General features: G+C 49.4%; 2 protein-coding genes across 4 annotated transcripts; both read left to right on the top strand.

The window, feature by feature from the left end:
- The first annotated feature begins 84 nt into the window (after positions 1-84).
- Positions 85-11273, top strand: LOC113916417 (serine/arginine-rich splicing factor 10-like). Its single transcript, XM_035726404.1, has 4 exons — positions 85-688; positions 4854-4905; positions 10355-10444; positions 10707-11273. Exon 1 carries the CDS (start codon positions 91-93, stop codon positions 640-642), a length of 552 nt encoding a protein of 183 aa, XP_035582297.1. The 5' UTR covers positions 85-90; the 3' UTR covers positions 643-688; positions 4854-4905; positions 10355-10444; positions 10707-11273.
- Positions 11274-15652: 4379 nt separating this feature from the next.
- On the top strand, positions 15653-19366 carry CCL25 (C-C motif chemokine ligand 25). 3 transcript variants are annotated; one of them, XM_027586356.1, is made up of 7 exons: positions 15673-15722; positions 15918-16016; positions 17659-17716; positions 17846-17963; positions 18072-18196; positions 18528-18644; positions 18934-19366. In XM_027586356.1, the coding sequence occupies exons 2-7, from the start codon at positions 16008-16010 to the stop codon at positions 18939-18941; spliced, it is 435 nt and encodes a 144-aa protein (XP_027442157.1). In that variant the 5' UTR covers positions 15673-15722; positions 15918-16007; the 3' UTR covers positions 18942-19366. The 3 variants fall into 3 exon arrangements, with proteins under 3 accessions (XP_027442155.1, XP_027442156.1, XP_027442157.1); XM_027586354.1 differs by lacking the exon at positions 17659-17716 and having other exon boundaries at positions 15653-15722; XM_027586355.1 differs by lacking the exon at positions 17659-17716 and having other exon boundaries at positions 15653-15722; positions 18816-19366.
- Positions 19367-20124: the final 758 nt, after the last annotated feature.

Raw genomic sequence — 20124 nt, 5'->3', positions numbered from 1 at the left:
AAAAATTTTGTCTATCGGAGGCTCCGCCGCCGGATACGCGGACAGTTTACTGAGCCCGTTAGTACCTCTGCCGAGACTCACGTTGCCGTCATGTCCCGCTACCTGCGCTCCCCCCACAACACGTCTCTGTTCGTAAGGAACGTGGCCGACACCAGGTCCGAAGATTTACGAAGAGAATTTGGTTGTTATGGTCCTATAGTTGATGCGTATGTTCCACTTGATTTCTACATGCGCCGTCCAAGAGGATTTGGTTATGTTCAATTTGAGGATGTCCATGATGCCAAAGACGCTTTACATAATTTGGACAGAAAGTGGATTTGTGGACGCCAAATTGAAATGCAGTTTGCACAGGGGGATCGAAAGACTCCAAATCAAATGAAAGCCAAGGAAGGGAGGAATGTATACAGCTCTTCACGCTATGATGATTATGACAGATACAGACGTTCTAGAAGCCGGAGTTATGAAAGAAGAAGATCAAGAAGCCGGTCCTTTGATTACAACTATAGAAGATCTTATAGTCCTAGAAACAGTAGACCGGCTGGAAGACCATGGCATAGCAGAAGCCATTCCAACAATGATAGATCAAACTGCAGCTGGAATACCCAGTACAGTTCTGCTTACTACACTACAAGAAAGATCTGAGAAAGCAGAAAAAGAACCAAAGAAGGGCAGTTCAAGCGACCAAAGGGTGGGTGGAAGGTGCTGCAGTATGAATACTGTACGAATATTTTGACTCTGGTCTGAAAAGATAAGAGAATGTTATCGAAACTACATGGAATAATTGAAGTCCCTTCAAGTTTGAAAGTCAGCATTTTAGGACAAATAAAAGGAAATTCAACTTTGTAAAAAAAAATTTTGTCTGTCAATACTCCTTTGACATGAGGCTAACTCTGTAGATATTAACTACTGTTAACATTTTGGAACTCCCACGTGTGGGGTATATATTTTTTAAACAAAATTGAGATTATATTACATATGTTTTCTGTCCTGCTTTTCACATGACATAGTCTGAGAATTTTTGCAGATCAGTAAAATTAAAAAATTTAACATAATTGCTACAGAGGATTTTGTCATTAAACAGATCACCTATTGCATCTTCTTCATTAGCAGAAGCCCACTTTGGAGGAAGATGATAATGTGCCTATTTAAGAATACTTCCCCAGCTCCTGCTAAAGGTAGCCATATAACAGCTCTGGCAATTTTAGAGATAAAAGTGGATCTTGTACAAGTGAGCTTCTAATAGAAGGGATCTTGATAGAAGAGAGGATCTAATGTATAACATGGAGACTGTAGTTAATAACACTATAAAAAAGAGAGATACAAGTAGAAGTCTGCTTAATAAAGCTACCAGGTGTTTGATACAAGAAAGCAGATCTGGCAAGCACGAACCTTTGTCCTTCTCGCTACATCCTGCTACATCCAGGAGCACGTACATGAAACCTAGGAATATTGGAGCCATTTTTTGGCCTAAGGAAGGCAGATCCTTTCTCTGGGTGGTACATGGAAAGATTCAAGGCACTTGGATCCCGATAGCATGCCTCGAGGAGCTGCTGCACCAGCCATGGACTGCCAACCTCTGGACTTCTTGTTACATGAGAAGAATAAACCAAAAGTTGTTGGTCAGTAGTACCACTTGCTGACACCTGAGAATTCAATGTCTCCTGCCCTCCTTTTCCCTTAAGAGGTCCCCTTTAGTGTTGTGCTCTAGAATTTGTCAACCTTAAAAATAAGTCAATTATTTTACCAGGAAAAAAAAATTCTGGAGCTAGAAAGTAAGACAAGATGAAAATTTCCCTGGAGAGTTTCAAAAGATTTTAGTGGGCAAAAGAAAGAACCACTGAACTTGAAAATCAGTCAGTTGAAATTATCCAGGAGTCAAAAGAAGAAAGAATGAAGAAAAATGAACAGGACCTGAGACGCCTTTGGGACACCATTAAGTGTATAAGTGAGCGTATAATGGGCATCCCAGAGGCAGAAGAGAAAAAAAAAAAAACTGTTCAAAGAAACTGAGTGAACACTTAGTAACAATCATGAATCCGTATGTGCAAGAAGCTCAGCAAATTCCAAGCAGAAAAAATCAAAGAGATCCACACCAAGACATTATAATTGAATTATTGGAAAATAAAGAGGGGCACCTGGGTGGCACAGTCAGTGAAGCGTCTGACTCTTAGTTTCAGCTCAGGTTGTGATCTCTGGGTCATGAGATCGGGTTCCGCGCTCAGAGCAGAGTGTGCTTGAGTTTCTCCCTCCCTCTGCCCCTTCCCCTTCTAAAATAAATAAATAAATCTTTATTTAAAAAAGGAAAAAGAAAGGGAGAACCTTTAAAGCAGCAAGAGAGAAGTGACTCGTTACATACAAGGGATCTCCAATGAGAATAACAGTTGATTTCTGATCAGATATCACAGAGGCCAGAAAACAGTGAAAGGCTTTTAAAGTAATGGAAGGAAAAAACCCGTCAACCAAGCATTCTGTATCTGGTAAAACTATCCTTCAGAAATGAAAGAGAATTGGGCGCCACCTGGGTGGCTCAGTTGGTTAAGCGACTGCCTTCCGCTCAGGTCATGATCCTAGAGTCCCGGGATCAAGTCCCACATCGGGCTCCCTGCTCAGCAGGGAGTCTGCTTCTCCCTCTGACCCTCTTCCCTCTCGTGCTCTCTCTCTCTCTCTCAAACAAATAAATAAATAAAACCTTTAAAAAAAATGAAAGAGAATCTAAGATACTCCCAGATAAACAAAAGTTAAGAGACTTTATAGCTAATAAACCTGCCCTACAAAAAAATACTAAATAGGAGTCCTTCTGACTGAAATGAACACTCAATAGCAACTCGAAGTCACAGGAAGAAATAACACTGGAAAGGTAACCACGTAAGTGAATGTAAAGTGACTATTATTGTATTATTGGTTTGCAACTCCTTTTTCTCCCTCTGTATGATTGAAGAAACAAGTGCATAAAGCAAGAATTATAAAGGTATGTTAATGGGAATACAATGTATCAAGATGCAACTTGTGACAGTAACAATATAAAGGGGAAGGAATGCAGCTGTATAAGAGCAGAGTTTTGTATACTGTTGAAGATAAGCTGTATTAATTTGAACTGGATTGTCACAAGTTGAAGACACTAACTGTAACCCTAGGTAATTAGTAAGAAAATAATGGAACATATACAGAAAATGAAATAAGGAATCAAAGTGGTACACTATAAAAAAAATCAATGAAACACAAGAGGAAATTGTAAGAACAAATTAAGGAACAAAATAGGTATAAGACACACTTTTTTTTTCAAGATTTTATTTATTTATTTGAGAGAGAGCACATGAGAGGGGGGAGGGTCAGAGGGAGAAGCTGACTCCCTGCTGAGCAGGGAGCCCAATGCAGGACTTGATCCTGGAACTCCAGGATCATGACCTGAACCAAAGGCAGTCGCTTAACCAACTGAGCCACCTAGGCACCCTAAGACACACCTTTAAAACAAATAATAAAATAGCAGAAGTAAGTCCTTTCTTATCAGTAATTACTTTTTTTAAAAAAGATTTTATTTATTTATTTGACAGAGACAGCGAGAGAGAGAACACAAGCAGGGGGAGTGGGAGAGGGAGAAGCAGACTCGCTGCTGAGCGAGGAGTCCGATGCAGGGCTCAATCCCAGGATCCTGGGATCATGACCTGAGCCAAAGGCAGACGCCTAACGACTGAGCCACCCAGGCACCCCAGTAATTACTTTAAAGATAAGTAGATTAAACTCTCCAAAGAAAAGGTAGACAGTGACAGAAGAGATAAGAGACATGATCCAGCTGTATGCTTTCCACAAGAGACTCACTTTAGATCCAAAGACACAAATAAATTGGAATGAAAGAGAGGGGGAAAGAAATTCCATGTAAATAATAATTAAAAGAGAGCTGCGATATCTATACTAATATCACACAAAATAGACTTTATGTGAAAAATTGTTATAAGAAACAAAGAAGAACATTACCTACTGATAAAAGGGTCAATCTATCAAGAAGATACAATAATTATAAACCTATACCTACCAGGACGCCTGGCCGGCTCAGTAGGTGGTGTGCGACTCTTGATCTCAGGGTTGTGGGTTCTACACATTGGGTGTAGAGATAGCTTAAAAATTTTTTAAAAACTTTAAAAAGATATATTTTATTTATTTTATTTTTTATTTATTAAAGATTTTATTTTTATTTTTATTTTTTTATTTTATTATTTTTTTTGAAAGATTTATTTGACAGAGAGAGACACAGCAAGAGAGGGAACACAAGCAGGGGTAGTGGGAGAGGGAGAAGCAGGCTTCCTGCTGAGCAGGGAGCCTGATGCGGGGCTTGATCCCAGGACCCAGGACCATGACCCAAGCTGAAGGCACACATTTAACGACTGTGCCACCCAGACACCCCTAAAAAATTTTTTAAAGTATAAACATATATGTACCAAACTACAGAGCCCCAGAAAATATGAATCAAACATTGGCGGAATTGAAGGAAGAAATAGACCCTTTTACAGTAGTAGATGGTGACTTCAATACTCCATTTTCAACAATAGTTGTAACCAGACCTACTCGATATATTGGGAATACTCCAGCAAACAACAGCAGAACACACATTCTTCTCAAATATACATCCACCAGTATAGACTGCCAGTATGTTTTGTGGTCAGGCCACAAAACAAGTCGCAATGTATTTTAAAAGGTCAAAATCATACAAACTATCAAACTAACCTCTCCAACCATACTGGAATGAAGCTAGAAATGAGTGACAGAAGGAAAACTAGAAAATTCTCCGGTATATGGAATTTAACCACCACTTTTTTTTTTTTAATTCCAGTTAACATACAGTGTTCTATTGGTTTCAGGTGTGCATTATAGTGATTGGACACTTCTACACATTACTCAGTTCTCATTGTGGTAAGTGTGGTCTTAGTCCCCTTCATCTATTCTACCCGTCCCTTACCCCCCTTCCCTCTGGTAACCATCTCTTTGTTCTCTGCAGTTAACAGTCTGTTTCTTGCTTTGTCTCTTTTTTTTCCTTTGTTCATTTATTTTGGTGCTTAAGTGCCACATGTGAGTGAAATCATATGGTATTTGTCTTTCTCTGACTTATTTCACTTAGCGTTATACTCTCCAGCTCTATCCACGTTGTTGCAAATGGGAAGGTTTCATTTTCTTTTATGGCTGTGTAATATTCCATTGCATATGTACCACGTTGTCTTTATCCATTCATCTATCGATGGATACTTGGACTCTTTCCATAATTTAGCTATTGTAAGTAATGCTGCAGTAAACATAGGGGTGCGTATATCTTTTCAAATTAGTGTTTTTGTATTCTTTGGGTAAATACCCAGTCGTAGAATTACTGGATCAAGTGGTAATTCTATTTTTAATTTTTTGAGGATCCTCCATACTGTTTTCTACAATGGCTGCACCAGTTTGCATTCCTATCAGCAGAGCACAAGTGTTCCTTTTTCTCTACATCCTTGCCAACACCTGTTGTTTCTTGTGTTTTTGATTCTAGCCATTCTGACAGGTGTGAGGTGATATCTCCTTGTGGTTTTGATTTGCATTTTTTTAAAGATTTTATTTATTTATTTGAGAGAGAGAATGAGATAGAGAGAGAGCATGAGGGGGGGAGGGTCAGAGGGAGAAGCAGACTCCCCGCTGAGCAGGGAGCCCGATGCGGGACTCGATCCCGGGACTCCAGGATCATGACCTGAGCCGAAGGCAATCGCTCAACCAACTGAGCCACCCAGGAGCCCTTGATTTGCATTTCCCTGATGAGTGATGTTGAGCATCTTTTCATGTGTCTGTCTGTTGGCCATCTGTATGCCTTAAACAATGCACTCTTAAATACCAGTGAGCCAAAGAAGAAATCACAAGTGAAATTAAGACATATTTTGAGATGAATGAAAACAAAAACCCAACATACAGCGCGCCTGGGTGGCTCAGTCGGTTAAGCGGCTGCCTTCGCCTCGGGTCATGACCCCATGGTCCTGGGATCGAGCCCCACATTGGGCTCCCTGCTCAGCGAAGAGCCTGCTTCTCCCTCTCCCTCTGCCTGCCACTCTGCCTACTTGTGCTCTCTCTCTCTCTGTGTCAAATAAGTAAATAAAATCTTAAAAAAAAAAAAACCCACAACATACCAAAACCTATGGGATGCAGCAAAAACTGCTCAGAGAAGTATATGGCTATAAATGCCTTCGTTAAAAAAGAAGAAAGAACTTGGGATGCCAGGGTGGCTCAGTCAATTAAGGATCTGCCTTCAGCTCAGGTCATGATCTCAGGGTCCTGGGATTGAGTCCCGAATTGGGCTCCTTGTTCAGCGGGGAGCCTGCTTCTCCCTCTGCCTGCCACTCCTCCTGCTTGTGCTCTCTCTCTCTGTCAAATAAATAAATAAAATCTTTTAAAAAAGGAAGAAAGATCTTAATAACTTCACTTTATATCCTAAGGAACTAGACAAAGACGAGTAAACTACCCCAAAGCTAGAAGAAAGAAGGAAATAATAAAGATTATAGTGAAGATAAGTGGAATAGAGAATACCAAAACAACAGAGAAAGTCAACAAAACCAACAGTTGGTTTTATGATAAAATTGACAGACTACCTAGACTAAGGAAGAAAGAGGAAATAACTAAAATCAGAAATGAAAGTGGGGACAAAACTCAGGACCTCACAGAAGTAAAAGTTTGTAAGACAATACTATGAACAATTAAATGCCAACAAATTAGGTAGCCTAAGTGCAATGAACAAATTCATAGAAACAAACAAGCTACCAAAACTGACTCAAGAAGAAATAGAAAATGTGATCAGTTCTATGTACTACCCTAAGGACTTGATTTCCACCCGCTAAGCCAGTGGTTTTTCAAACTCTTCAGAGGCCCAAGGGTTCCCACATATCTGGGGTGAATGGGGACGGGCCTCCCCAACCCCTGGTTGAACCACAAAGCTCTATTTATTTTCATCTGTTTTCTCTTGGTGGGTGAGGGAAGGTTCCGCACAGCATTTCTTAGAGTCAGCCCCTGTGGATTTGACCTAGTGAACCTGGTTAAGAAGAAATCTGACCAGGTGGAGGTGTCAGGACTCCGGAGCCGAGCAAGGGCCAGTACCAGGCTGGGTCTGCTCAGAGGGAGGACGTGCATAGCTGTAGCAGCCAGAGGGAGCTTTGAGTTCTGACAAGTCCTGCCTGGCTGGCCCCACTCCCATCATGGTGGCCCTTGGTTTCTGTTTGATTGGTTGTTCAGTGTCCCCCTGCAATTCCATATGAACTTTAGAGTCTGTTCTTCCACTTCTACAAAAATGATCATTGGTATTCTGATAGGGATTGCACTGAATCTATAGACTACATCGGGGAGTACTGCCATCTTAACTGTCTTATGTCTTATGTCTTAACTGTGTCAAGTCTTCCATAAGCAAGGAGATGTCTTTCCATTTACTTAGGTTTTCTTTAATTTCTTTAAGCATGTTTTACAGTTTTCAGTCATAAGTCTTGTACTTCCTTAGTTAAATTTATTCTTATGTATTTTATTCTTTTTGATGCTATTGTAGACGGAATTGTTTTTTAAATTTAAATTTAAATAGCTATTTTATAGAAATGCAACTGATTTTTTATGTGTTGAGCTTGTATTCTGCAACTTGCTGGCTTTATTAGCTCTAATTGTGTGTGTGTGTGTTCTTTAGGGTTTTCTCTCTACATATGATCATGTCATTGGTGAATATAGTTTATTCCTTTCCAGTTTGATTGCCTTTTTTATTTCCTTTTCTTGCCTAATGTTCCAACTCCAGCATTGAGCACAATGTTGAATGGAAGTGATGAAAGTGGGCATCTTTTTCTTGTTTCTGATCTTAGGGGGACAGCTTTCAGTCTCTCAACCGCTGAGTGTAATGTTCACGGCAGGTCTTTCATAAATGCCCGTTATCATATGAGGTTGAGGAAGTTTCTTTCCACTCCTAGTTTATTGAGTACTTTTATCACAAAAAGGTGCTGGGTTTTTTCAAATGCTTTTCCCTGTATCAGTTGAAATGACTGTGTTGTTTTTCCTTCATTTTATTAATGTGCTATATTAAATTGATTTTCAAATGTTGAACTATCCTTGCATTCCCAAGATACTTGCTCATCATTCGTGATCCTTTTATTTTTTTAAATTTTTTAAAAAGATTTTATTTATTTTTTTGACAGAGACAAAGCAAGGGAAGGAACACAAGCAGGGGAAGTGGGAGAAGGAGAAGCAGGCTTCCTGCAGAGCAGGGAACACAGTGTGGGGCTCGATCTCAGGACCCTGGGATCATGACCTGAGCCAAAGGCAGACACTTAATGACTGAGCCACCCAGGCGCCCCTTGTGATCCTTTTAATACGCTCCTGGATTTAGTTTGCTACTCTGGTGTTGAGGGTTTTCTTTTAAAGATTTTATTTATTTGAGAGAGAGAACAAGAGAAAGCATGAGCATGAGTAGGGGGAGTTGCAGAAGGAGAGGGAGAAGCAGACTCCCTGCTGAGCAAGGGAGCCCAACACGGGGCTCAGTTCCAGGACCCTGGGATCATGACCTGAGCCAAAGGCCGACACTTAACCGACTGAGCCACCCAGGTGCCCCTGGTGTTGAGGATTTTTTAAAAAAATTTTATTTAAACTCAATTTAATTAACATATAGTGTATTATTCGTTTCTGGGATATGTGTTGAGGATTTTTGCATCTATATTCATCAGGGACATTGGTCTGTAGTTCTCTTGCAATGTCTTTACTTGGCTTTGGTATCAGGGTAATGCTGATGTCATAGAATAAAATAAGGTAGGATGTGTTCCTTCCTCTTCTCTTTTTTGGGAAGAGTTTGAGAAGGATTGGTGTTAATTCTTCTTTTGATGTTTGGTAGAATTCACCAATGAAGCCACCTGGTCCTGGATTTTCTTTGTTGGGCGGTTTTTGATTGCTGATGGAATCTCCTTACCTGTAATAGCCCTTTCCAGATTTTCTGTTACTTCTCGAGTCAGTTTGGGTAGTTTGTTTCTAGCAATTTGCTAGTTTCACTTAGATTATCTAATTAGTTGGTGTGCAATTGTTCATAATATCCTCTTCTAATCATTTTTTAAAAATTTCTGTAAGGGCAGTAGTTATGCCCCATATTTTTTTAAAAAATATTTATTTATTTATTTATTTATTTATTTATTTATTTATTTATTTAGTAATCTCCAGCCCAGTGTAGGACTTGAACTCATGACGCTGAGATCAAGAGTTGCACACTCTACCAACTGAGCCAGCCAGGTGCCCCTACCCCATTTTCATTTCTGATTTTAGTAATTTTTTTTCTCTTTTCTAGGTCCCTGTTTTATGTCATGTCAGCATTCCTCAGACGCTATTGTAAGCCCATTGTTAGAAAAATAAAACTAAAATATCTTCGTGACAGTAGGGACTAAATCTGTCTTGTCACTGTGTTGTAACTACGGAATCCGGCACATAGTAGATCTCAGTAAACATCTCCTGAATTATTTCTTGCTGGTGTAGAGCACAAAAGGGACCAGAAGGGCCCTCCTCACAGCCCTCATGGGAAGACAAGCTGTTACTCTTGAGTCTTCTCTTGCCTGGGCTGATGTCCCTGCACTGCATCTTCTGCGTGACCTTGGCAGAGCTCAGACACAGGGCTGACCACAGCCCTTCCCCGGCTAATCCCTCAGCAGCTCCCCAGTGCCCTTTCGACGAAGGTCACCCTTCTTGGCTCGGTATATGAGGCCCTGAATAGACTGTCTCCTCCCACCTCATCTTCCGCTACCCACCCCATCTCCCGCCCCAGCCATCCTGTGCTTGGCAGGTCCCTCTGGCGTCCTGCTCTGTCTGACCTCTGACTAACACCTGCTTGCCCTGCAGGTCTCCATTCAGTAGCTGTTCTCTCTGGATAGCTGGTGGGGTGCCCTCTGCATCTCCGCAGCCTGCGTGTGGACGTTCATCTATAAGGTGGACTATGTTCCCCCCTCTCGCTGTGAGCCTCACGTGGGGAGTGGTACATCTGTTATCTGCTCTCTATCTCCAGCTCTCTGCATATCACTTGGCACTTGCTTTAAAATGTAGGTTTTATTCTTTTTCAGATATGGTGAGGCCAACAGATCAGGAGATGATGGCCATTAAAAATATAGATTGCTCGGGCCCCTGGGTGGCTCAGTCGGTTAAGTGTCTGACTCTTGATTTCTGCTCAGGTCATGATCTCAGGGTCAAGGGATAGAGCCCCTCGTCCGGCTCCGTGCTCGACATAGAGTCTGCTTGAGATTCTCTCTCTCCCTCTCCCTTTGCTCCTCCCCCTGCTCACACACACGCCCATGCTCTTTCTCCCTCGCTCTCTCTAAATAAAATCTTAAAAAAAGAAAGTTTCTACTCACAGATCTCAAGAGGATGGGGCACACCATGCCACAGAGAGCCACATGGGGAAGCACCAGACTTGGTCAGGAGGCAGAGGGAGTGAGGAAAAAAGGTGGGTAAGAGCCTGTTCTCTGGTTTCCGCGGGAGGGAATGGGTGAGGCAGCACCTGAGGCTCAGCCCTGGCTGGTTTGCATGATTTCAGCTCTGGGGTATAGGGGCTGTGCCTAGTTGTCTGGCACCTGGCTCTGGGGTGATCAGGGCAGGGGACGGTGGCCCTGAGTGTGAGACCCAGAAAGAAAGGGGCTCAAGTGTGGGCTCTGGATTGGCTGGTTTGCGTATGGAAGGTTCGCTCACAAGGCATTTACCATCTCTAGGAATCTGCTAACCCTGGGACGGGCGAGTCCTTCCATGATCAGGGAGGTCCCGGCTATCAAAACATCATCATAAAAAAGACGTGCTTGGAGCACAGAGGATTTTTAGGGCAGTGAAATACCCTGATATCATAAAGATGGACGCGTGTCATTATACATTTGTACCAATGCTTAGAACGTACAGCAAGCACCAGGAGTGGACCCTGATACAAACTATGGACTTTGGATGATAGCAATGTGCCATCCAGGGCTCCAGGACAGGTTGTTGATAACGAAGGAGACTATCCATGTGTAGGGCAAAGGGTATGTGGGAAATCTCTGTGATTTCCCCTTGGTATCACTGCGAAAATTAAACTGCTCTTTTAAAACAAAGTCTTAATAAAGAACAGAAATAAAAATGAATCAGTATGAAATTATGAACTGACAATTATCTGTGGCTAGAGTTGCCCTGCCCACTGAGGTAACCACTAGCCACCACCACATGTGGCTATTTGGCACTTGAAACGTGCTGCAAATGTACAATCAAGATTTACTATGCCAAAAAAAGGGGGGGATGTCTCATTAGTTGTTCTTATTTGATTACATGTGGAAATGATAATATTTTTCTAGATAGGGTTAAATAAAATATAGTATTAAAAATTTTTTAAAGACATGCTTTTCTTAAAAAAAAAAGATTTGGGGCGCCTGGGTGGCTCAGTCGTCACGCGTCTGCCTTCAGCTCAGGTCACGATCACGGGGTCCTGGGATCGAGCCCTGCATCGGGCTCCCTGCTCCACGGGAAGCCTGCTTCTCCCTCTCCCACTCCCCCTGCTTGTGTTCCCTCTCACTGTGTCTCTCTCTGTCAAATAAATAAAATCTTTTAAAAAAAGATTTTATTTATTTATTAGAGAGCACAAGCAGGGCAGGGTGTGGCAGAGGGAGAGGGAAAAGCCGGCTCCCAGGTGAGCAGGGAGCCTGATTCGGAACTCGATCCCGGGACCCAGGGATCATGACCTGAGCTGAAGGCAGACGCTTAACCAACTGAGCCACCCAGGTGCCGCAAGACATGCTTAATACAGCCCCCAATCAGTACACGTGGAATGAAGGGGTCAGAGCTGAGCTTGGAATCCGGCCCCGCTTACTTGGGCAGACAACTTAACCTTTCCGAGCTTTAGTTGATTGCGTTTTCCCTGTAAAATGGGGATGAATATTAATCCTACAGGGTGGTTATCATCTCGGGCCACTCTCTTTGGAGGAGCCCAGCCCGTCCCCAGCGTCTTCCTGTCACACCAGGATTTGTAGCCATGATCCTAATCTCGAAGTATCTCGCTTCATATTTGCTGCTTGTCTCGTCTGCTCTACCCTGGGACCATGTGTCTCCTTCATTGCTTTCCCCTGGCACCCAGCCCAGTGCCTGGCATACAGTAGGCCCTTGCTAACTGTTTGCCGAATGAACAAGATAACAAATGGTCCCCAACAGATGTTCAGTGAGGCTCGGTGACACTACTGTCATCTTTCATGGCCGGGACACATCTGCTTATTCACTGCCATCACTCCGGGGCCTAGCAAAAAGCTGGTATGGAAGAGGCACCCAGAAAACCTGTGTGGAAGGGGTGAATGGAGCTCAGCAGCTTCAGAGGGTCTCGTAGAGGGCCCCATGGGCCTCTCTCCTCAGAGCCCACCGCCCTTCCTCTCCATGCCACCCCTGCCTCAGCCCCAGCCTGGAAGGCCCTGCAGTAGGCCTCCTTCCTAGCTGGGGCAGTCCAGCTGGCCTGTCCCACACGTCCTGTGAGAGCAGGGGAAGCACCAGGACTGAGGCCAAGGCTGCATACAACCAGCGCCAGTGGCCCAAGTCCCTCTGGGTGGCCTGGTGCCCACCCAGACAGTCAGTGCAGCTACCCCATGGAACACAGAGACCACTGGTCAGCCTGGGGAGGGAAGCCCCTCAAAGCCAGCTTTCCAGGAGGCAGCAAGGTCAACCATATCAGGAACACAGTGAAAGGGGTCACACAGGGACAGTCTATAAATTAAGTCCCTGAAAGTCAGGCCAGAGGCTTGCAAGGCATCCTGGAAAAACCCCCTTTCCTCCCTTTCTCCAGTTGCCTGGTAACCACTGTACATCTGGGCCAGAGCAGGAGGCAGCTAGGCACAGCAGGAGTCCAGGCCCAGCAGACGGGTTGGTATGCGCCTCCTGACATGCACAAGGTGGTGTGGGGGGAGGGCCTCTAGCTGCTGCTTTCCGAGGCCACCTGAGCAGGGACCTGGAGGCACCAGAGGTTCAGGAGAGCTGTAGGCAGCACAGGGAAGGGGAGATCTAATATGCAGCGGCAACTGCAGGAGGACCCCCACTTCAGCTGGTGGTACTTCCCCAGGGCCCCTGTGCCTTTCTGATGACTCTCAGAGCCTCCCTGACCCTCGGTCTCCTCCTCTGTAAAGTGGGCCAACACTGAACACCTGGGACTGTTCTCCAGCAGAGAAATGAGAGTGAGCCGGCCCCAAGAGGAACTCACTCCAAAGGGAGGGTTCCCCATCACAGAGCCCATCCTCCCCCACCCCATTCTGCAGTGGACCATCTGTGTGCCCTCCCTAGCGGTTCCCTTCAGGAGCTGAGCTGGGCTCATGGAAGGAAGGTCTTTGCCGGCCCTTCCAACCTGCAGGCCCTGGGCTGTGGTCAGTCCCTCAGCTTGGCTCGTCTTCAGGCTGGAGACCACCCCCCAACGGCCCCCATCGTCAGGGCTGGTGACCAGAGGCAGGAAAAGACTTCTGTCCACCACCACCCCACCCCGCCAGCTGCGCTCATTTCACACATGCAGAAGAGGGTCTCCTACTGTAAGCAGTCCACCCTTACCGCCTCCAGCAGCTGTAGGAACAGAAGAGGCCGCCCCTTTCCCAGCTCAGCCCTGGCCCTGAGCATCTGGCCCTCACACTCAGCAGCTCCGGTCCTCAGAACTCCGGGGTTTTCATTCAGGGTCTGAGCATCCCGTCCGCCTCCCTGACACCTGTGCGGGGCCCAAGATGGCGCAAATCCCTGTCTGCCCTGAGCCCAGGCGCCTCAGACACCCTCCACCCCCTTAAGGCTGCGGGTGGGACAAACCGTGAGGGGCAGGGAGGGGAGGTGGGCTCGCTCGCAGGGGACCTCAGCCAAGTCTGGGTCACGCCACGCCTTGGCGGCTGCCGGCGGCGGGACCGGCAGGGGCAGCGGACCAGAGCGGAGAGGCTGGCCGGGCCCGCCACGCCGCGTCCCCACGCCCCCAGCCACGCGGAGCCGCGTCCCGGCCCCCTCCCCCACCCGCAGCAAGAGGCCAAGGAACTGCAGGCGCGCGCGCGCGGGCCCCGGGGGACGGTCACAGCCACTGCCCGGGGAGGGCCAGGCGCGGGGCCCCGGGGCGGCTCAGCCGCCGGAGCGGAGCGGGGCAGGGCTCGCAGGCTCCGCCCCGGGCTAGGCCCCGCCCCGCGCCAAAGCCCCGCCCCCAAAGCCACAAGCTTCCGCCCAGGGGATCGAGGTCCCCACCAGGGACTCCTGTTAAAGCGGGGAGATGATAAGTGGTGCGAGGGTGGTTACTCCCTGGGGTGGTCTATAGCTAAGGCTGCGGGCGATAAGAAGTTAAAAGTTCAAAGCAATCAGCTGTGAGGTCTCGGCAGAGGCCCCTTCCCGCTACAACCGCCCACTCCCACCATGGCGCCTCTGACCCGGTGAGCCACGCTGACTCAGGGAAAGAAAAAAATGCCTTCTGGATGAGTTTTGCTTTGCTTCGTGCCGCCGTAGTTACCTGGAGTATCCCCAGGTAATACGGGCATTTCTTAGAAAACTAGAGCATTTCTTTGTTCTGGTGGTTGTTAATAAATATTTTCCCCAGCTAATACTTGAGAAAATTCACATATCTTACATTGCACCCACTGGAAGGGTAGGGTTCCAGGGGCGCCTGGCTGGCTCAGTCGGTGGGGCCTGCGACTCTTGATCTCAGGGTTAGGGATTCAAGCTCCATGCCAGGTGTAGCGATTACTTAAAAACAAAGTCTTCAGGGGCGCCTGGCTGGCTCAGTCAGTTAAGTGTCTGACTCTTGATTTCGGCTCAGGTCATGATCTCAGGGTCTTGGAATCAGCCCCACTTGGGGCTCTGGGTTCAGGGGGTCGTCGGCTTGAGGATTCTCTCCCTCTCCCTCTGCCCCTCTCCCCGCTGTGTGCACAAGCTCTGTCTCTCTCTCAAACAAATGTTTAAAAAAAGATAAAATAAAATCTTTTAAAAAAAAGAAAGTGTAAGTTTCATGGGTTTACTATATTCACAGTTACAAACCCCCCATTCTCCCCTCCCAGCCCACGGCAATGACTGATTTTATTTTCTGCTTCTGTGGATTTGCCTGTTCTCAAAACCAGGGCATTTCTGCAGAACTGTAAGGCTCCCCATTGTGGGGAAGGAGAGAAAAATGGGGTGAAGTCAGGGCCCCACAGGAACAGGTGGCTTCGGAGCAGGGAGCAAGGCAGAGGCTCTAGGCCGCCTGAGGCCCGTCTGCGGGAAGCCGGTGTGCACCCTAGTGTGCCGCAGGAGAGGGAATGCGGGGAGGAGAGAGGGTCCTTTGGGGGAGAAAGCAGGGGCGCTGACTGAGAGGCCTGGATGGGGGAAGCAGTCAAGGGAGGGGTCCCCAGGCAGCCAGCCTTCAAGTGGCCTGGGCAGGCTGCGTCTGTCCATCTGTGTGGTTCTGCCTCCAGTCACCAAGGGAGCCAACCCTTGTCTGTCTCACGTCCTCGTAGCTGAGAAAGTTGGTGTTTCCTGCCAGCTCTTTGAAGGAGGTCCTCTTGTCCGGGGCGCCTACCACTAACTCCCTCCAGGTGCACCTTGACGTGGGAGAGAGGAGCTAGAAAGAGAAACTGGGAGAAGCCCAAGGCGGAGGCGAAGTGGGAAAGGGGGGGGGAGGGGGAGGAGAGCAGGTGGCCGCAGGGTGGGGCTCCATCTATAAAGGCTGTGAGGCCTGCTGGCCTGCCGGGCAGGAGAGCGTGGAGACACCCCAGCAGGTACCGGCTCCTGGGACCCCGCAGGCGTTGGTGAGTCCTGCCCCCCCCGCGCCCCGCCCCCGCCCCGTCCCCCGAGTTTGGCTGAGACCAGCCACAGGCCGCGCCGGCACCACCTGTCCTGTGCAGGGGGCCCTGGGTGTCGGACTTGAGATGGGGTTGTTCCCAGTGCCTGCTGCTGTCCATTTGGGGGCCTCATCACCCCCACCTCTCCCATTATTCCTCAAGACACCTGCGGAGGAAGAGCAGCCTGCACTATGAACCCGTGGCTCGTGCTCTGCCTCGTGGCCAGCTTGGTGGGCGCCTGGTCTACTATCCATGCTCAAGGTAATGTCTTGGGCCGTACCTACCCTGCCTCCCAGGAGCCCTCCTCCTGCCCTCCCCTGTTCGCCCCTCCGCTCTTCCAGAAGCCTCCCCCGTTCAATCTCCACCACCGAATTCTGACAGACAGCTCCCCCCCCCCCCCGGGGCTGTAGAAACTCCTGGCACTGGTGCAGCTCCCTGGGGGTACAGGCCCCACAGCCCCTCCTTCCAGAGCCCCTGTGATGCCTCCTCCAGGGTCCAAGACCCAAGGCCTCCCTGCCAGGACTCTAGCCAGCCCAGGGACTGTGGGGGGCGAGGGTGGCTCCCAGTGGTGGCAGAGCTAGGGACACATTGCAGTGATGTGACCCAACAAGAGTGAGTCGCCCCCCCCCCCACAGGCTGCCTGTGTGGTCTGGCTGAGAGTTACTACTCAGTCTTCATGAGCCTCAGTTTCCTCGTCTGCAAAGTGGGGCTCTGAATTCCCGCTGCTGAGATAGGACATGAGAATCCAGTGGGCTGATATTTGCAAAACTCTTGGCCCAGTGCCTGGGCAACAACAATGATAACCATTACTGTTATTAATGGGGAGTCCCTTCCCACTTCTCCCTCTATTAGGCAGCTGAGGATTTGGTGCATACAGTGTCCACCAAGAGCCCGGCCACTATGTCTTGCAACCCCAGGATATAGGACAGGGCTCCAGGGGAGGTGGCTGAGCCCCAGCAGCTGGCTGAGCAGGGTCCCTGGCTTGGTCAAAGCCCCAGAGCCCCCTTCCCCCCACCTCCCCTACCTGCCCCGCCTGCCCGTCACTCGGTCTGAAAGGCCCTAGCTTCCAGCAGACCTTACCTTTGCCCGGGATGGGGCTGGGCTTCATTCCCGTTGTCCTGCTATCAGAGGCCCATTCCACGAGCCAGGCCCAGCTTGGGGCCCTTTGATCCTGGGGGCAGAGTGGCCCCCGGCCTGCCTGGTACTGCAACGGAGGGTCCATCCAGCTCCCCTGTCCCTTGCCCTCTGGGACCAAGGTTTGGAGATGTGGGGGAGCACTAAAGTCCTCCCCCCATCCTTCCTACTGCGCTTGGCCAGAACTCAGGTGTGGTGCCTGGAGGCAGGGGTCAGCTGAGGGATGGATGCCACAGGGCCTTGAAGGCCTCTCACTGTCTCATCAATTCCACCTGCTCATGCTCCCAGGCCCTGCTGGCACACCTCTTCTTCCAAGCCCACCCAGCTCCAGGTCCCTGCTCTTCCCCCCTCCCAGCACAGACGGATCTCTGGGTCTCCCCACCAGGCTGGGAGAGCCCCATACCCAATTCCCCTCTGTGTTTGTCTACACATCTGGCACCTAGTAGGAACTCAAAATGCTTTTTTCAACCAATCAGTAAACGAACAGAGACCTCCTGGTTTTTGGCCCACTGACTGAGTGGTCACTCTGCTGGGGACAGAAGGGCAGAGGCCCTTGAGATGGCCCTAGGTGGGGGAGGGCCAGGCTGGAGCAGGAGTTGGGGCGTCAGGAGTGGCTGGCCAGACCGTTCATTTTAGGAGGGCCTGGGCCGGGCGTGGTGGCCCCCGGTGCCTCCTCGGGGCGCTCCATCTGCACCACTTGCCCTCCGCCCCAGAGCAGTAGAAGTGGCTTTGGTCCCTCATTCATTGTGTGGTCTTGGGTCCTTCCCAGCCCGAGACTGTGGACCCCCTCCAACTCCTGCCAGCCGTCCCCATATCAGGGGCCAAAGGTGAGCCGTGTTGGCCTCCTTATCACCTGAGCTGGGAGGGTTGTGGTCTGTTTTGGGGTGCCTGCGTCTGGGGCAGCCCGTGCAGAGCGCATGTGCACACAGAGATGCGAGCTCCGGCCGTGCTTGCAGGTGTCTCTGAGGACTGCTGCCTGGCCTACAACTCCCGTGTTCGGCCCGGCTTCCTCCGGCACGCCCGGGGTTACCGGCGCCAAGAAGTGAGCGGCAGCTGCAACCTGCCTGCTGTGATGTGAGTGGGACTGTGGGAGGCTGGCGGGGGCGGGGGGAGTCTTCTACACAGCTTTGCTCCCCACTCACACCCTAACCTAGGGACCCGCTCCCCCACCCCACCCCCCAGATTCTTCTTCCCGAGAAACAAGATCCTGTGTGCGAACCCACGGGACAGCTGGGTGCCAAAGATGGTAGACTTCCTGGATGCTGGGAACAAGACCCTCTCAAAGCGCCACTGGAGACACTTGCAAGGTGGGTGAGACCCACACCCAGCCTCCGGGGGGGCCTCCGCCTCCCTGCTGTGGGCCCCTGGGCTCCTCAACCCCCAAAGGAGGGGACCAAAGTCCAGCACGCTGACAGCTGCCGCCGCCCCAAAGAGAGCCCGCCGATTGCTGGTGAGTGGAGACTGAGTGGATGAACAACTCTTTTAGCCAAGACTTTTTCCATTGCTAGAAATGGCAAACTCAAGCAAATGGGAAACTCGTCGGCTCAAGTCACTAGCCAACGGCTTCAGGCTTGGCTGGATCCAGGTGCTCAGAGGGTATTGGTGGAGTTCTTATCTATTTCTTTCTCTCTTGTACAGTCATCCTCTTTGGAGGTAGGAAGTCGAACACTGGAATCTCCAAGCTACTGCCCAAGGTTAGCAGGCTCACCAGAAGCAACAACGGGAAAACTACCCTCCTGACAAAGGCTAATCCAGGTAAGGACTCTGATCATGTGACCATCCCCTACCCATCACCACTGCTGAGGGATGAGGGCTCATGATCAGCACAGACTGGGTGAGGGGACTCCCTTCCAGGACCAAGGAGGCTGATTCTGTGGTCAGCCCTGCAGGCTGACACTCAGGTGGCTGTTTACTACCCTAACCCAGGCTAGGGGGCTTCAGCAAGTGCTGCAATGAAATGTCAGGTGTGCGGACCAAGAGCTGCAGGGCGCCCAGCTCCACTCCAGTTCCCGTCACCTGCCGGCCTCTCCAATCCCCCCTGCAGGACCGTGAGCCGACACATCTCCAGGATTAGCCCAGCACAAGATGGGCTGGACCTTTCTCCACTGCAACGGTCCCCTGCGGCTCCAGGTGCCCCAGCCTCCCTGTCATTCGGGCCAAATTCAGTGCCTGTGCCTGAGCCTGCGGTTGGCTCCCTCCCGTCACCCCTGCCCCATCCCGCTCCTCAGGCAGCTGGAAGGAGAGAGCTGACCTTACTTCAAGCCCTCTTGCCTGCTCCAGGAGCCAGAGTCTGCGCCAAGCTATGGGTCTTGTAGAGGATCACCGGAATACATCGCCCGCCTGCAGCCTCTTGCCACCCACCCTGGGCCACTCCTGCTGGGTCCCTCTGGGTCCTTGCAAAGCACCAGTCCATCCCAGGACACTTCTCCCAGGCTGCTTTTCTAGAGTTTTTTAAATAAACCTTTGGTGGGATGCCATTCCTGTCTGTCGCGTTTCATTATGGGGTGTGAGTTGCTGCCCCCGCCTGTGTTGAATCCCACCCCCAGATCTGTGCTGGCAGTCCTCACAGCTGATGGCTCCCAGGGGGCATGCTGGCTGCAGGCCCTGGTTCGAGTCCAGCTGGTGACCTTGAGCAAACCGCTTGCTCTCTTGGCGCCTCTTTCCTTGCCTCTAAAACGGGGCTCACTGTACTTGTTCTGCTCAGCTCCTTGGGCTGTAGTGAGGCCGGCGAATGCGGAGGAGCCCTCTGCAAGCTCTGACAGGGGTCCAGAGAAGCTCCGGTTAGGTCAGGGGAACCAGAACCAGGCCAGGAACAGAGCCCTGGGACCGGGCACCAGTGACCATCCTGCAGGGAGAGGCGGGCCACATTCAGGTCACTCAGCCAGACTCAAGTCATCCAACTGTCCTCTCCCCGGGCAGTCTGTTTCCACCACGAGAGAGAACATTCCAGATGAAAACCAAATGCTCCCTCTCTAGAGGACAAGAGGCAGTTTGGGGGCTGGTGGGTCACACCCAGGCCCCGCTAAGCTATGGAGGTGATTCGGGCAGATTCTACAAACTCTCTAAGCCTCGGTTCCGCCCCCTGTAAAATGGGTGATATCACTGATTTTCTCAGACAAGTCAGCGGGGACTAAATGCTCTACTCTCTGGGGTACCTGGCTGGCTCAGTCAGTAGAGCGTGTGACTCTGGACCTCGGGGTCGTGAGCTCCAGCCCCACATTGGACGTAGCGATTA

This window comes from Zalophus californianus, chromosome 1 (genome assembly GCF_009762305.2).
Source record: "Zalophus californianus isolate mZalCal1 chromosome 1, mZalCal1.pri.v2, whole genome shotgun sequence".
Lineage (NCBI taxonomy): Eukaryota > Metazoa > Chordata > Mammalia > Carnivora > Otariidae > Zalophus > Zalophus californianus.
This window is presented reverse-complemented; position numbering and strand designations above follow the sequence as displayed.